Source organism: Ixodes scapularis, unplaced genomic scaffold, assembly GCF_016920785.2.
Source record: "Ixodes scapularis isolate PalLabHiFi unplaced genomic scaffold, ASM1692078v2 PGA_scaffold4__175_contigs__length_147842914, whole genome shotgun sequence".
NCBI lineage: Eukaryota > Metazoa > Arthropoda > Arachnida > Ixodida > Ixodidae > Ixodes > Ixodes scapularis.
In genome coordinates, this window is record NW_024609879.1 from 103,310,028 (window position 1) to 103,328,378 (window position 18,351).

An 18,351-nucleotide genomic window follows, 5' to 3' on the forward strand; every position below is an offset into this window, starting at 1 on the left:
CTTTGTCTTCGTTCCCCTTTTAAGACCTTCCCAAGTCCTTGTCCCGCCGACCGTCCAATCGGGAACCTTGCTGCGACCGACCCTCCGACGTCAGCGCTGGGTGAGGGGGCGCTTGCCCCATCCCTCCCGGAGAGCTCGGACATTCCGCGACTGGACGGCGACGTGAAACGGGAAGGTCACGGGGAACGAAGGAGCGCCCGGCAGCACGGCGACAGGGACCGGCGAGGTCACGGAGCGCGGAGGAGCCAGGGAGAGGGTCCCCACACCTCCCCTCCCTCAAGGCTCGGACCCCGGGGGGCCTGAGTCGGCGAAGGGTGGACGGTCCCCGGCCAGGAACTCCTCCAGCTCCGCCATCACCGTGTCCTCGGCGGGCGGAGGCGGAGGCGGGAGGGGTTCGGCCGGGCAGGCGAGTGGCGCCAGCGGGGGCGGCAGCGTGTCCGAGACCGCGGTGGCGGCGGTCGCGGCGGTAGAGGCAGCGGCGGTGGAGGCTGCAGAGGTGGCCCCCTCCTCAGGAAGCTCCCGGGCCGCCGGGGCCAGGAGGTCGGGCCGGTCCCTCTGGAGGAGCCGCAGCGCCGCCTCGACGCACGTGGGGGGGCCCACCGCCCTCAGCAGCTCCTGGTGGCGTGGGCTGGCCTCGTGGGTCTCGCGGTGAACCACCGGCACCCGGCAGAGCCAGCAGGGGTCCTGCAGGTCCGGGGCCAACTCGAAGGCGGGCAGCGTGTGCCCCAGGAAGGGCGGCGGGACCTCGACACCGGGCGTGTCGTGGACCGGTCTCGGCTGGTCCCGCCAACGCTGGCGGGACACGAAATGGAGGTCCCGCTGCCCGTCCCATGTCGTCCAGGTTGCCACGGTGTGGCATGGCCGCCGGCTCCAGGCCCGTCCCCCCTGCGGTGACGGTCCCTCTCTTCTCCTGGAAGGAAATCGTGCGGGGCGAAGAGGCCTGCCCGAGCCTGGTCCTCCCCGCGCAGGCGGGCCCGACCCACTCTGCGGTGTGCCAGCGCGGTGGCTCGCGGAATCCGCGGAGCCCGCCTGGCGCTGTCCGGACTCGGCGTCCGACGCCCGATCGTGGGGCCACCTCCATGGTCGCCGACCTCGGGAGTCGGGCCGCCTCGACCCGGGGCGCCCACCCCGGGTACTTGGGGGAGCATTAGCGCCCCCGTTCTGGCCTGGCGGGCCTCCTGGGAGGGGTCGTCCCCGTCCAGCGCCGGCACGTGCTCGGCGTCCGGCGTCGTTCCAGAAGGGCATTCTGTGGGAAGGAAATTCAGTTAAAAACACAGAAATGGATTAAACCCTGCGCCGCAGATTGTAGTGACGGCAGAAACTCCTGTTAGAAGTGAGCTCGCCGACAGTGTCATGCACCGTCCGGCCAGCGCGCTCCATCCGTGCTCCGGACTGCGTCTGCCGTCCGGCCGAGACGGGGCTTTGCCCGTCCTCATCAGCCGCTTCTCGTCCATCGCCGTCCTGGTCGCGAAGGTAGTACACCTTTAAATCGGTCACGTGAACAGGGCCAGACTCCTCGGTTGTGTTCGGCCGAGTGAGTCTGTACGTAAGCCGCGACACTCGCGTACTTACCTCGTAGGGCCCATCCCACTTCGGAGCCAGCGATGCTGCGAATCCGCAAGCTGCATTACTCAGTGGGTGCATTCTCCTCAGAACCAGGTCTCCGACGTTGTACTCCAGGTGGCGATGGTTTTTGTCGTACTGCGCCGCCTGCTCGATCCTTGCGGCATCGAGGTTCTCTCTAGCGTCGTGCAACGCGCCCGTCAAGCGGCTTTTGAGCCCGGCCGCGTACGTAGAGAGTGGGCGACCCGATGCCCCGTCGCTGTTTCTTAACCCGTTCTCCAGTGGAGACGGGAGCTCCTTACCCAGGTTCAGGAACGCTGGTGTAAACCCGGTTGATCGGTTCACTGACGTCCGAATGGCGAAACCCATCTCGACGATGTGTTCGTCCCAGTCCCGGTGTCTCTCCGTCAGCGCGATCAGCATGCTCTTCAGGTTGCGATTCACTCTCTCAGTGATATTGGCCTGAGGATGGTACGGTGTCGTCCTCTTGTGCTTAATATTGAGGGCCAAGCAGGAGTCCACGAAGACTTTACTAGTGAAATAACTAGCATTATCGCTGACTAGACACTTGGGCGTTCCGAAACGCAGGAAAGTGTCTAACAACTTTTCCCAGATTCGCTCCGAGACCAGTTTTCTCAGGGGGTACAGCTCCACCCACTTCGAGAAATGGTCAGTGACCACCAAAAGGTACTGATTTCCCCGAGGACTCCTCGGCAGCGGGCCAACGATGTCGCACGCGACTATCTCCCACGGGTAGTGACTCATCACCGGCTGCATCAACCCCGGAGGTTTCCCGCCTCTCGGTTTCGCCTTCTGGCAAGCTGGACAGCTACGACAGTACCGAAATACGTCCTGCCTCATTCCCGGCCAGGTCGCGACGCGACATAACTTTTGAAAAGTCTTGCTGCCGCTGCCATGACCGGCCAGAGCCGAGTCGTGGAAGTATCTGATAAACTTCCTGCGTAGCTTCCTAGGAATCACCACCCTGAAGGGAGGGTCGTTCCCCTCCTCTTCGTCGATCGCGGGGATATAGCGGAGCAATAACCCATCTTCGCCCAGCAGATACGAATCGAACGGCGCGCCGATTCGTCCGTCAGTGTTCCCGGTGTCAACCGCAATTTCCGCAAGTTTTCCCAACACCCGCTGACAAAATCCATCTGCTCCCTGGGCCTCGACAAGCTCTGCCTTGCTTACCACTTCCCCCCAAGCCACGATCCTTTGCTCGCTCGTAGAGTGACCCACCGCTGCTACGAACTCCGGCTGCTTCCCCTCCTCCCAGCCATTCTCTCGCTTTCCCGCGATCGCGGGGGGCTTCTCCCCCGCGCACGGAGGTATTCTCCCTCCTCTCCCGCGCTCTTCGCCCCCCAACGGTCGCGTCTCCTCCTCCCGACCACCGTCCTGGGGCGCCCGAGAGAGCGCGTCCGCAACCTTGTTGCTCGAGCCCTTTCGGTATTCGACAGTGTAGGAGTAGCGCTGCAGGGTCAGAGCCCAGCGAGCCAGCCTTCCCGCTGGCTCCTTCAACCTCTGGATCCATGTTAGCGCAGCGTGATCCGTCTGTATGACAAAAGTCGAACCGTCTAGATAGAGATCGAACTTTTTCAAAGCGAACATGACGGCCAGCCCCTCCTTCTCCGTAACGCTGTAGTTGCGCTCGGGCGGTGTAAGCGTTCGGCTCGCGAAAGCCACAGGGCGCAACTGCCCATCGTGCTCCTGTAGCAACACCGCTCCGACACCGTAGTCGCTCGCGTCCGTCTGTACGACGAAATGCCGGTTTAGATCTGGTAAATGTAAGCTCGCTGTATCAGCTATTGCCTTCGCGAGAGACGCGAAAGCCGCGTCGTGCTCCCTCCCCCAGATCCACCTTGAGTTTTTCCGCAGCAATTGGTTCAATGGCTGTGCTAGCTCCGCGCATCCCGGAATGAACTGCCGATAAAAACCGACCATCCCTAGAAACCTTTGAAGGCTCTTTACGTCACGCGGCGCTGGATAATTGAGGATGGCCCCCAACTTATCGTCGTTCGGCTTCAACGTACCGTTGTCAACGATAAAGCCTAAGAGATTAACCCTCGAGGCTGCGAGCTGTACCTTATCTGGGTTGATCGTCAACCCAGCCTCCCACATTCTACTCAGAACGATCTCGAGATGAGTTAGGTGCTCTTCGAACGAGTTCGAGAATACTACGACATCGTCCATGTAAGCCATGGCAAAGTTAAACTTCGCGTCCCCCAGCACGATGTCCATCAGCCGCTGAAAACTAGACGGCGAATTCGATAATCCGAACGGCAGGCGGGTAAACTCAAACAACCCCCTGTGACAAGTGAACGCTGTCTTTTGGACGTCGTCTGGTGCTACTTGGATCTGCAGGAAGCCTCTGCTGCAGTCCAGCGTGGTAAAGACCTTCGCGCTACCCAGCGAGTACATGATGGACTCAATAGATGGAAAAGGATACGCGTCCCTTTTGGTCATCTCATTGAGTCGGCGGTAGTCTACGCAAAGACGGGTTGTCCAGTCTTTCTTCGGCGCTAACACTACCGGAAATGCCCACGGGCTTTGCGACGGCCGTACGGCCCCCGTGTCCAACATTTCATTGAGAGCCTTATCTAGGAGAGCTCGCTTGTGCACACTCAGCGGTCTGGGGTTACAACCCCACGGCCTAGCGTCTCCCGTGTCTATCTCATGTTGTAAAACATGCGTGACTCCCGGCCTCTCAGTAAACATAGCTGCGTGTCTAGACAAAGCGTCCGCTAACGATCGCCTTTGTTCGGCCGGCCCGTCGAAAGAAGCCACGATCTGTTCAACGTTATGTGGTACGGCCCGCGCAGCTAACACCTGCTCCTCGCGCAGCCTAGCGAGCGAACATTCCGATCCCTTCCCCAAACTAGGTGGGGCTACAAAGGGGATGAGAGGGGTCAGCGGGTTGTAGTGGTACCCGTTATTCTTTAGGTCTAGAATGATCCCCTCTCGGCAAACGAAGTCCTGTCCCAAAATAACTGGGATTGACATGCCCGGCAGGTAAACAAAGCGCTGCCTCCTTCGCTTGCCGTCGAGGCCGAGGTGAAGGCGAACTGCGCATTGCGCCTCGGCCGATCCTGCCGCTAAACGCAACGGAGTTGCAACTTCGCGCATGCACAGGTTTCTTTTGCGGCAGTCCGTGTACACGGAGTCTCCGATGAGAGAGAGGGTTGAGCCGGTGTCGACTAATGCTAGATAATCTTTACCACCGATCTCTACCCGCACGTACGGACCCCTTTCAGGTGTCGAGTCCTGAGCCCGACATGCCGACGGCGCGAACGCTACCCGATCGCTGCCCGCGACTTCCGCCCCGTCGGCGAACTGACCCGGGGCCTCGGCAGCGGCCGGCAACCTTGATTCGGGCAACCCGATTACTGGCGCCGGCCCCGCGCGTTTTCCGAGTATCCGGATTCGGCCGCTGCCCACGTGCATTGCCGCCTGATGTGCCCAGGCTGGTGGCACCTGAAGCACCTGACTTGGGCGCGGTCGTCGCGTGCTACAGTTGATCTGTCGCTAACGGCACGCGGCGCGCCGCCTCGCCGAGCGCTGTTGTCGCTGCCGCGAGCGTCGTAACGCGTCACGTCTCCGCGGTGTTCGACCGCGCCGCCCCCCCTACGGGGTTGCGCCCCGGCTGAGTGTGCGCTGGCTACCCTGCGCCTTTGCTCGAAGCCGAATGGGTCGAGGGCCCGAGGTGGAATGGCTCCGCCATTCCCGCGATCCGCGACGGCCACGTACGCCGTCTGCGACTCGACGTAACCGTCCGCGGCGCGTCCCGTCCACGCGCAACCCGGCTCCAAGGACTCCTCGGCTCTTGGAGGGGGCCGATACTGCAGCTCAGCGAGCAATCCCGCTTGAACCGTGCGCGCCTCTCTCGCCAGTGCTTCGAGGTCTGCGAAATCGCGTCCTCGAAGATACGCCTTAAATCTGGGGTGGCACTGGCGGATCGCCCTCGCTACTTTCTCCGCGTTAGGCGCGGAGGGTTCGGCCCGCGAGTAGAGCTCCTGGAGTGCACGGACGTACTCCACGAGGCTCTCATCCGGGTGCTGAGTGCGGCTCGCCAGCTCGTCGCGAATCCGCATCTCGTAGTCGGGAGGAAGGAATTCCTCCCGAAACCGCGCCCGGAAGTCCGCCATTGATTGGAACGGCGTTTGCAGCCGTCTCCAACGCGCGGCGTCGCCCGTCAGTGCAATCGGCACGATCTGCAGCAGGGCTGTTGCGTCCGATGCCCCCAAAGCGGTTACGTACGCGTCTAAATCCTGCAGGAAATCGTGCACCGATTTCCCGTCGGAGTACCCCGAGTACGTCGGCGTAGGCACGCTCAACCGCGGGCGGGGTATCGGCAAAGGCGCGGCACTCGCGACGCTTGGGGCTGTCCCCATCTGCCGCGACATCGCGTCCATCATCCGCGTCATTGCGCGCATCAGTTCACCGGCGTCTAGCACGCCTTCCGTCGCTGGTGAAGCTGGGGGCGAAGTCCCAGTCTCCGGGGGCGCGCGTGAGCCCGAGTCTCCGCTAATCGGAGCAGCCCCCGCGCTATCTCGCCCAGGCTCGTCCTCCGACGAACCGTCCTTACTCGCGCCGGTGGTCGACCTGGTGTCGACCATTGTCACTTTCTACCAACTCGAACACAATTCGCAAAATTCTAGCACGCTAACCTCCAAAATCCGCGAAAACGCAAAGTGCGCGACCACTCAGGGAGGAGCGAAAGCAACGGCCAACCGATCGGGCTCCCACGTGGGCGCCAGATTATGTGGGTCGCTACCTGATCGACGCCCGATCGGGACGTGCCTCGCTCGCTCCCCAAGAAGTCACCCCCACACAGTGCGTGTTCAAAAGAGTTTACTCAAACTCACGTCGTCTGCGAGCCGCTCGTCGCTGTCGTCCCAATGACCTCCCTGACCGGTCCCTTTCGAAGTCGGCAGCCCAAGACCCCTTCCTTTGTCTTCGTTCCCCTTTTAAGACCTTCCCAAGTCCTTGTCCCGCCGACCGTCCAATCGGGAACCTTGCTGCGACCGACCCTCCGACGTCAGCGCTGGGTGAGGGGGCGCTTGCCCCATCCCTCCCGGAGAGCTCGGACATTCCGCGACTGGACGGCGACGTGAAACGGGAAGGTCACGGGGAACGAAGGAGCGCCCGGCAGCACGGCGACAGGGACCGGCGAGGTCACGGAGCGCGGAGGAGCCAGGGAGAGGGTCCCCACAGAGTATACCGCAACGTTGTCTTCAACCCACTCCTTCACTTTTTCTAGAGCCAAGCAAGCGTGAGCGGCGCGTTGACACAGGTCCTCACTGATAATGGCAAAGCTGTTTGTAGATTTTCTTGTCGTCACTACACATGTAAATATCGAAACTTGTTTTTTTTTCCAGTGATATGCTTGCACGTGTCAGGAAGCACGATGGTCCAGTTTTCAGCAAAGTCAAAATGAAAGACAATGCTCCCGCGTTGCATGCACTGTTTTTCATCGTAGATCGCTTTACCTTGCGTTTGCCGGATATGGTTGTGAAGTATCCAACTTCCAACCGTCACTTGGATGACTTTTAGGAAAGTCTCAGGTTCCAAAGTTTTTTTCACAAGGTCGCCGGACTCCCATGTTGCAAGCACAATCTCTTCATCCTCCGGGATATCAAGTTCCTGGAGTGTAAGAAACTGGCCTTTTGGGCAGTGATCACAGTCTCCTTGAAGGCACAGTTCTGTTGCTGGGTCGCACAGAAATGCCGAGTTCATTTCACCAGTGTTGAATGTTGAGCCTGTAACGTTCTCTAGAGCGGCAATACAAAGATAATAATTGGCGCAGCGCACACAAACGCACACTTCCTGGTGTGGAATACATTGGGCCCATCTAGGGCGCAACGAATAAAATTTCGTTAGCCCAACGCCGGAATCGGGATGCTTGTCTTTGTATATACGGAAGGCCCCTCGTATTGAGCGTGTCATGAAGCGCTTTGGCACGAACGTTTTCTCTCCGTTGAGCATGACAGAGATGACGTCCTTCTGGTTGGGACTTTGGCGCGAACATTGTAGCTCGTCTTTCGTGAAGTACTCTAGGGCAGCAGACAGGTTCTCAGGGCTCACCTTGCACCTCGTGTAAGGATCCGGCTCATACCACACGCCATGCTTTTTCTTGAGTTTTCGGGATTTACTGATGAGGTACATTGAGGCCCGTGGAATCATCTTTTGAACCTCATTCTTCGTCAGTGTTGACGGCAGGAGTGTAAGCAGTTGACAACGTTCCCGGAGAGAGGTGGCGGTTTCAAAGGCCTGCCGAAAGTTGTCCACCCACTCAGTGCATGTGGAGCATGTTGGTTCGGACGACCCCGATGGTGCGTCCCTGTCGTACGCAATGCGTAGCCTTGAGCGTATATTTTTGACAGCAACCTGCTCCAGTTCTGTCTGCTTTCTCTTGACATAGGCAGGCCTGTCCCAACTTCTTACGACGCTTGGTTGTCTCAGCGGCGACACATCTGTAGGTAGTATGCTGCGATTTAGATCTTCAATTGCTTCTTCAGCTGGCACAAATATGTCAGGGCACTGCTCTGAGCTTCGCATCGAGATCTCCTTAGTGATGTGCATGAAGCAATGGTAGCACAGGTAGTCCGTCGCACTCACTTTGGTGGAACAGTCAGGCGGAAGAATTTGCTTCAACGAGTTTAGGTCCAACTCGCCAACACTTCGAAAATTCCGCTGCTTTGGTATAGTCTTTTTGTGTTTGCAAAAGTAATCTGCACAAAACACTGGTTCGGAGCTCCAGGACGTCTTCATAATGTATACATAAATAATAGAAATTAAACCCCAACTGATAGCATATAATTGCCAAGTGAAAGAACTACTGGGTGCACAAGTGACAAGTCCGAGGCTGAGGAGCTTACTCACTGCAAACGTACATTTGAAAAGAGAGGTCACAACTGAGGCTGTCGGCAAAGCTTGATCCACGTCAAAGGAAGAAATAGGGAAAGTCTCCAGACAAAAAATTGTGGTCAGCGGCCTTCGAAAAAGACTTTCCGGAATCGCACTGTCGTCCCTCCACGCGCTGATATGAAAGCACCCGAGCTTCTACCACGTGGTTCATGACACAGCCTGAGCCATGTCGGCGACCGGTTCGCGAGGGGTTGGCGGTGGGGTTACGTTGATGGTCACTCGGATTAGCCCTTGCTGTACTGAGCTACCGCCTGCAGTGCCTTATCGCCGGCTGGTGTCAACAACGAGAACACACACACCCTGTCTACACCAAAACTACAAGCGTTCACCGCACACGCGTCGCCGCCGCTTTTAAGCTTTTGTGAAATTGCTTTCTTTTGCCGCAAAGAACCGCCTTATCTTAACTACGCGCCTGAAATCCTTCCAGGCGGGCGTACACAATATCAAGCGTTTCGAGAAATGCCCGTGGAGTAGAACTATGGGAAAATTCGGAGCCCGCGATGTCGATATCGTCGCCGTTGTGTTAGTACGCCGTCGCGTACTGCAGTCCCCCGTTGGGGGAGGGGGGGGGGGGTCTTACTACGATAACATGGCGACAGCGTTTACACTCTATGTATTTACGCGAGGCTCGAGTATTTGGGGATAATGCTGCCGGTTGGTGTGCCCCTTTGTGCCTGATATTATCGCCCGTGACGCCAGCGAGTGAGATGGCGACAGGCATGACTGCTCAGTAAACAGGCGTCGGCGGCCATGTTTTGCTGGTTGAAGCGAACCCCCTTGTCCTTGACAGCGAGCGGGGAAATGCGAAAAAAAGATTGTATCGGCCGTTTTGCCAGAACTAGCGACGAGTGTCGTCTGCGGTTTCCGGCAACTATTTTGCCATAATCGTGAGCTTAGCGAGGAAATGATTTTTGCTAGCCACAGAACACTACCACGCAGAAAGGGAATGCTTGAACATGTTTTTGTTCTGGATATATATCAGGGATATATATGAGAGAGAGAGAGAGATGAAGGTAGAGCGGAAGAGGGAATAGCATATAGTGTCGCAGGAGAATAAAGTAAACAAAGTTCCTAGTGGCCGATGGCTGCATGATCTTTTCTCGGATCACTAGTCCGTAATATGATACCTCTTTGTACACAGTAGTTTCTCCTTAATTTAAGTGTGTGAACGATTTCTTTAGTTATCATTGGCCTCATCTGAATAAAAATATATAAAATATGTGTGTTGGTTTCATGAAACTGGAACTCAGAGTCAGTTCTTGTATAAAACACTGCTAAGTGTAGGCTTTGAAAAAGGACCCTACCTTGGGGAGTTGTATCTTCTTTCTCAATAAAATGATGCAACATGTTTTTAATGGAAATGAATGCCGAAATAGAGTATAACAGGTTACCTAAATTTTAAAAAAATCGAGGGTGGTGTTTTTTTTTTATTCGCATCGGAATTTTTCTTTGATTTTTTTCCATGTTTGACTAAATATATCCTAACTATTGCATCACACAGATACCTTAGTTATTTTTTAAATATTAGCTATATATTAGTAGAATAATATCTGCAAATTATATCATAATGATTAAATTATTTCATGAAATACAGACCTCCAAAATTTGCCATTTGTCGTTCGAGCAGGCATGTTTGTCAATTTTTAGAAAAATAAATAAATTTTAAATAAATATGATTACTTTATATTACAAGCAAGCTATACCCATAGTTTGCGCCTAAAATGTATTAGAGTTCTCCTAATGTTATCGCTTTAGTTATTCACTCTCAAACGGGCCCCCTCCATCAGTGCGCGTTAAGGCAACTGTCCACCACCTCATGCCTTACGATTTTCCCTGTCCCCAAGTATTTTTTCTAGTCAAAACTAAGTTTGGATTCGTTCATACCAGACACTAGACAATAACATATAAAAACATCAGTTGATTTGAAAATGTCGACTAGCCATCCTTTGGTCGATCTTATCTGAAATCACCCATATATATATATATATATATATACATATATATATATATATATATATATATATATATATATATATATATATATATATATATATATATATATATATATATATATATATATATATATATATATATATATATATATATACTGTAAACGACTTAATTTTCGCGAATTTTGCGAATCGCCTACAGTTCGCGAAAAATAGGTCCCGCGAACAATTCCGGTAAAATGCAGACACATTAGAATCTATATTGAGATCACCTTGTCACGAAAATTAGAACCCGCGAATTATTCTAAAATTTCAGGTTTGACCTAAATCGCGAAATATTGAGGTGGCGAAAAATAAGTCGTTTACAGTATACAATTACTAGATCCAAAAATATTATCACGAGGAAATTAACTGGGACCGGACATTTCATCGAACACCGTTTCATCGAAGCCGTTTCATCGAACGCCGTTTTATCGAACACCGTCTTATCGAACACCAGGGTAGCATTCCCGCTTCTTGAAGCTGGTCGGAGGTGCCCATCCCAGGTCCTGGAAGTTTTTGACTTGCATCGCCACAGAACATCAACTGACGGAAGACAAGCTGGAGGCGGTGCTGAGTTCCCAAGAGCCTCCTCGCCAGAAGATGGCCATATAGCGACAAGGAATGAGAAGGTCCGACATTTTTATGAGAACCGACGGACCATGGCTGTGGGGGACATTTTCAGAGCAAATCCTCATCATTTGAAACGGTGAATGGCTGTCGCACGAACACATGAAACCCCGAAAGTTTTAAATAATATTTAAAGTGACGTACTTACTTTTGACTTCATTGAGTCTTAAAACTAAAAAAACAATGTTTCGTTGTAGCTTCATAAATAGCACCTCAGCTTTAGCTACTGCAAGCTTCGGGCAGTTAAAAAGTATCATTAGAAAGACATGAGAGGCTAGGAGGCCCACATGGCTAAAGTCGTTGTGCCTGCACAAAACCTATGTCGCCTTCTGGCCTCCATGAGTTGGAGTGTGCTCTCACCGGGAGTGCGAATTTTTATTTATTTGTTACAATACCCTCAAGGCCAATCGGGTAATACAGAGGGGGTGAACAGATATGCACAATGTGCGAAACAAACAAAGATCGGGACAAATATCCTCATGGGTTACTTGCATCAAAATAAATTGTAACAGCTACAAGTTCGGACATTAAAAAAACAGACAATGAAATGGGTGAATGACACGAAAATGCACTCGATCCGTGCAAAAAAGAACATCTTTCACACTTTTTATTTAAAAGACGTTCGATGAAACGGCCGTCAGCAATTCGATGAAACGGCGTTCGATGAAACGGTGTTCGATGAAACGTCCATTTTTTCGATGAAACGGCGTTCGACGAAACGGCGTTCGATGAAATGTCCGGGAACCGAAATTAACCACTGGATGCCTTTTGAAAAGGTTTAATAAGTATGAGCAACCATATCTTTTTTTTTTCGTCTTTCATTTTTTGTTGCTGTTTTCTTATCGGCATCAAACTCTTGATATTTAGACTTTATGTGAGTTATTTGAACAAGGTTTTCAATTATACAGTCCACGTCTATTAGTACCGTAGAATAACCCCCCCCCCCCCCCCCCCCCCCAAACAACAACAACAAAACATTTCCATCAACCCCCCAAAGCTGATATCCTGAATAAACTCCCGAGTCCCCGAATCCCTTCCCGTCGTCCTTGATGATAAGGGCATTGTATTGTAGGTTTGACCGCCTGGTCTCTTGTAAGTGTATGGTATTTTTTTCTGTGTGTTTTCAACAAGGGAGATCTTTGCGTAAAGTTGGTTGACAATGATGTTATTGTGGGTTGGACCATTTGTTTCCTTGTGAATGTTATGGTCCTTGTATTTGAAAGTGCTTTCGACAAAGGAGATTTTTGCGTAGTAACTGGTTGAGAGTGGCCGTGTGGGTATATACATATGGGGAAAGTTACTGAATCTGGGGAAATAGCGCCATTGCCTTCCCACCTGCTAGCCGGACACAAACAAATACCAACATACACACGACAAAACTTCTCAAGGTGATGTTCAGAAAAGTTTATTGACATCGATTCAATGGAACTGGACACATACATAATACACGCACTGGTCTTCAAGCTTATTTATAGTTATTGGACCCTTCGATACAATGGGTACACTTTACACGAGAACTGAACACACTATATTATCCCTCACGCAAAAAATAGCGTACCAAAGACACTGATTCAGGAAAAAAAAATACGTGAGGAGAGATAAAAACGGCAAACTCGGATGCCATTTCAGTAAAGGCCCTATCACACCAAGGGAAGTGGCGTGAAAGGAAGAAGGATTCGGCCGTTGGCCAAACGGACGTAGAGGCAGGACCATCGTCTCAGGAACTTCTGCTCTCCCAGCCAAAAGAGTTCGCGGTCTAGATAACGGTACAAGGAACCACGAAGACGGGACAGCAGAGGCCACATGGCTCGCGTACGACGCTGCTGGCCCACTGCAGCACAATGGTTTTGCCAAAGCACATGCTGGTCGACTGCTAATAGGAGGAGGGCGAAGCCTCCTCGAGGATAGCGGCGGCCCGAGACGTAGTGCACAATGCCCAGAGTGCGAAAACCATGGTGCACGAGACGCCAAAATGATCGCGCAACGCTGCAAGTCGCAAAAACGTGGGAGTTCATCTCCACTTCTTCACAGTTCGAGCACCGGGAATCGGGCACCATGCCCCAACGTTGCAGACGATCCCTTGTCGGAAGAACCCCCCCTCCTCGACGCCACTCGAGGTCCTCCACGGGCCCATAAAGACGGCGGGAAACCAAGGAGTCCCACAGAAAAGCGTTTGCCCGTACTCGCTCATCAGCTGTGATCCGCGTCAAGCAGACCTCCTCAACTATACGAGCCGGTGGCTCGTCTCGCCACCATAGGTCTGGCACCATTTTGCCTAAATCCTCTTGAAAAGTCACCACCGTTTGGTAGAAACGGGGTGTAATCTCAGCGTTCAGGTAGAGGTTTCCTAGGGCCCGAAATACGAGCCTTCGACGCGAGGTGATTGGCTCATCGCTGTCGGTTGCTATGGTGATTGCCATTTTGGACCCTTTCAAATCTTCGAAAGGGTCGTCAAAACCAGTCGCACCAAGATCGCTATGGAGCATCATCGTACTGAAAGCGTTCTTTAGCCAATATGAGCGTCTTTGGCACTGTGCACGCAATAAAGTTATCACTCATGCTTATTTCCCTAGATTTCTTACAATCATATTGCTCTTCTTGCGTGTTTCAAGACAGTAAAATTATTTTTCAATGCCTCCAAGCACTGACGTTGCGTGTGATGGTGGTACAAAGATGTACGGCATCACACGCGGTGTCGGTGTTGGGGGAATTGAAAAAGAATTGTACAGTCTTGAAACACACAAGAAAAGCAACATAATTGTAAGAGATCCGGGGAAATAAGCATGAGTGATACGTTTATTGAATGCACAGTGCCGAAGACACTCATATTGGCCGAGGAACGCTTTCAGTACGATGATGCTCCATAGTGGTCTTGGTACTGAATCAGTGGTTTTTGTACGCTATTGGGCAGGAGATCGAACTATAGGGGGTGCTTTATCGAGGTTGTTGTCCCCACAGCCCGGTGTTTACTAACACAGCATAACAAAGAAATTGAACCTCGTCATGCACGGCCTGGACACGAGCGCTTCACTCTGACCAATGCTGGCCTTCGAATCGTCATCTTCGATATCGCTGATCAAAAACAAACAAGAAAATTCGGTTTGCTGCCCCCACAGCTGAAGCGTGCCGCTAGAGGCGTGACTGTTCGATCTCCTCCCCAATTTTCGGATGAAGGGTGAAATACTGTTTTCAGTTCCTGTGTAAAGTATGGCCTTGTATCGAAGGGTCCAAATACTGTAAATAAGCTTGAAGACCAGTGTGCATATCATGAGTAAACTAAATAAATGTATTTTAGTGTTTGTTTGTGTCCGGCTAGCAGGAGGGAAGGCAAGAGCGCTACTTCACCAGATCCGGTGACTTTATATATAGGGTGCTTGAGAAATAAACCAGTTTGCTGATTTTGAGATGTTTCCCTCTGTGTCTCTTCCTTCGCCTAAAATGTCTGGTGCAGAAAAGGAAAAAAAAAAAAAAAAAAAACTAGTGATGGGACGAGTTTCATTTCAAAACCAAAATTCGTACCTGAATCTGGAGATTCGGAAAGGTTCGGATAATTGACCAAATCTTTTAGCGATTCGGACAGATTCGGAACGTTGCCAAACCACGCCCTTCGGAAGAAGAGATAAATCCTATTCTTACTCAAATATATTTATTATACGTGCATCATAGACGACACATTAAGTTCCCATATTACATTCGAAATGCGTATCATACAAAAGGTTGAAGGGAATGAAATAATTACTCACTCAATCCTAATTCCTGACGAAAATCCTGGGGCGTTAGCTAAGCCTTACTCGTATGCGTCTCCGATTCGCATGATGCCAACGGCGGAGATTAAAGCTTGTAGGTACGCACATTAAACGAAACGACGGGCTTCCCGTTTCTCTTCAATTAACGCCGTAAATAAACCCTCCAAAGCTGTTTTATATTCGCGAACGATAGAAGAAAGACGAGATGTGACGGCCCAACCATCCGAACATTCGTCCCGAAAATTTCGGAAATTTCCAGATCAGCCCGAATCCGAACATCCGGTGATTCGCCCCATTACACCATAACTAAAAACTCTGGCCCCTAGCGTCAAGGAGAATGCAAGGATTGTTGTTCCACGCGCTACACGCGCACGCCTTCCCCTTATTAAAATGTTCGAAGTAAGTAACCAAAATAATGCGTTGACGAACGCGCGTCCAAGATGCCATTCGTTTTAGGCACCTGCGGCGCCTGGGACACCGATCCCTGCATTCTCCTTGGCGTTTCGGTAATAATGCAATAGTTCCATTAATGTTTTGCTCCTGTCAGAGCCTCACTTTTGATTCCTTAGGAAGGGGGATAGCGCGTACGCCAATCCCCCACTACCAAAAATTGCATGTCCCATCTATCTCAGTTTGAGAAAGTGGCAGGGGTCAAAACGGCCGAAGTGCAATGACCGCGCCTCGCCCTGGGGGCTCTGCCTCGCGGATCACGGATTCCCCGACACCAGGTAAGTATGAAGTCTTCTTGGCTTGAAAACTGTCGTCTTCTTCGACGGGGTACCTGTCTGTTCCAGTGAGTTCCATCACAAACGTCACAAATATTGCATTTGAGTTACAGGAGAGCTCATGTTTAAACAAGCAGCATATCTGTTGACCGTTTTAGAGGCAATCTCTAATTTACAAATTCCTTTTATATATGTGCCACTGTTAATTTTAGATATAAATTTCCCCACCATTTGATCGGCTGCAGCTGCGGCGGCCCGATAAAACATCTGATTTCGAATTTGTAGCGAACGCGCTTCGGGGGGGGGGGGGGGGGGGGGGGAGCTTATTAAGCCGCCTCGACAAGATGGTAAAGGCCCATACGCACATTCGCGTTTGAGCGCGGTGCGTTCCGTAGCGACAAGCGGACGCGTTGCGTTGCGAAGACCGCTTGCGCCAAACTTGTACGCACGGTTGTGTTGACACGCAGTCAACCGCAGTCAAGGGCCAATAAGAACGCGCTATCGTCGCTAGTGGCTCACCAATAGTAAGCGAAATCCAAGGCAACATGGCGGCGCACAGCGACAGCGTCGAATTGTTCGATCTTGGGACAATCTCGCCGGCTTCCCCGACTTTTTGTCAAGCTTGAACTAGGGAGCCTTCATGAAGGCACTCTAGCTTGAAACATCGCAGCCTTGGAAAATACAGTCCCCACCGCTCCCCAAAACGACTCGCTTGCGTCGCGCTACCGAGCGCTGCGGGAAGGCGCGTCGCTCCGCAAGCGACCGCGCCTGGCCGCAAGGACTCCGCAACGCACTCAAACGCGTTCAAACGCGAATGTGCCAAATCAGCACGTGAGCCCATTCTTTACCGTGCACGCTGCTGGCCACGTTCCAAAATTTACTCGATCTTACTCCAGGGTACGGGTTTTCTACCCTAGGCGTTCTGAAACCTACCCGCGTCCAGCGTTTTTCAATATGCGCTGTCACGTGGTACGATCCGCTGGAGGAACTCGGATCCATTTGGGTAAGCTTTCGAGCACAGCCTTTGTTACCTGAAGGAAATAAAGTCATAGGGCTGCTTGTTTCCGGTTTAAAACGGTCATAAAGGGCCCGTCACGCTGCTAATCTTGGTGACCTTCGCCAGAGAAGAGGTTATTAGCGGCGAGATGTTTCGGTGGCGCCCTCGTTCGGTTACCTTTCGTGAAGTCATTACCTTGTGAACAACAAGTTCGGTGGTTTTTGTAATGGGCACGCTGGAAGCCTGAAATCATAGCGCTCTCAAAGCAACACTGCCAACACCGTCAAAACTGAACTTCTTACATTCCTCTGTTTTCCGTCGATGAGAAATCCTTTGCTGACGTCATAGTCAGAACTCAGCATTCGGCCAATCGTAGCAGGCCGACCACAGCGACGCTTTCGTTCGCTCACGTCGCCAATAGCCTATAAGGAAAATAATATACTGTATGTTCCAATAAAAACAAAGCGGTATCAGTATGACAACTTTATTTTGTAAAATTCGGTGTTAATCAAGAAGTGAAAGCATTTTCGAGACGTATGACATAGCTTATGGATATTCAGGAAGGGGATTGCCATCATGCCTTTTAGCAAGGGTTCCGTATTTTCCGATTTTTGTTTTCGGCAAATTTAAAGGCTGTTTTTCGGAGTTTATTTTTTTGCGGAAAATTCGATTCTTATCGGATTCTATTTTTGTTTTATTCCCGATCCTCAAAAATTTCATAGTTTAATATCTCAGCGTTTTCCATGAAAAATAAATAAGTAAATATATAAATAAATGTTATCCGGGTGTGAACGTATGCTTGACAAAAAGTAAAGCATATTTATGTCAATCCATATTTCTTCAGATCGACATAGTGTTGATGTCAATGACATCGGAACTACTATTTTGTCCTACCAGAAAAGTTGCACACAAGTCCTGCTTCGATAATCGTCCATACCTCAAAATCAACAAACTCCCGGAGGTAGTCGCTGGGAAGCTTGTATTTATTCCATTTGCAAGTCCGGCTTCAGGGCGCTGCCATCTTGCTCGCTGGGGTGCGCTTGGACGCGTCCTAATCTGATTACGAAGCCACGCTAAGGCGTCATAATCGGATTATGGCCGCGCCCAAGCGCACCCCACTGGGCAAGATGGCGGCGCCCTGAGGCCAGACATGCAAACGTGTTCTCCTACGCCGCCGCCATGTTGCTGATGCTGATGCGGCTGGTGCGACTCTCGCGCCCTCTATCGGCTAGAAATTGTTTGCCACTCTCTTGGACTGTGAAGACCCACCCAGCGCGGTTTTCAACCTACGTTTTTGCGGTTTTGCATTCGACGTTTTCTAACCTTCCTTGCAAGTTTCCACTTAATTTTTTTTTACGCCTGCTGCGTACCCTTTTTTGTGTTGTCTTCGATAGTGAAAAATAAGGCTGGTAAGTGCATGCCTGCCATTCAAGCTTTTCTGCTTGACATTCACGGGAAAACGAAGAAGGTGAAGGACGTCGAACGGCCCACGACGCGATTTTGCGAACATTGTTCTCCCCCCTCTCAGAGATAATCCGCGTAGAATCCTCAGTCATCTCCAAAATAATTGTCCGGGTTGGGGTGGGAAACGGCCCGGGTCAATCGCGTTTGTTACTTTGCCTTGGTGCTGTTGTGAAAAAAGGAAGCTCACCTTAAAACGAAGTCATCTTGGATTCCGTCCGATCGTCCAGATGTGACTGTCGTCGACTGTGACTGTGTTATTTGAGATCTTTCTCAAATAAATTCGTTTCAGATAATGCTGCATCATGTGGTAC

The 18,351-nt window shown here is 51.7% G+C and overlaps 1 protein-coding gene and 1 non-coding gene across 2 annotated transcripts; both read right to left on the bottom strand.

The window, feature by feature from the left end:
• Positions 1–4,946: 4,946 nt before the first annotated feature.
• LOC115324817 lies at positions 4,947–5,894 on the bottom strand (the record flags this gene model as incomplete). Its single annotated transcript, XM_040213172.3, has 1 exon — positions 4,947–5,894. A coding segment is annotated over one exon (948 nt), but the record flags the coding sequence as incomplete, so codon positions are not given.
• Positions 5,895–15,425: 9,531 nt separating this feature from the next.
• On the bottom strand, positions 15,426–15,590 carry LOC121837897. Its single transcript, XR_006078336.1, has one exon. It is a non-coding gene; the product is annotated as a U1 spliceosomal RNA (small nuclear RNA).
• Between the last annotated feature and the right edge of the window lie 2,761 nt (positions 15,591–18,351).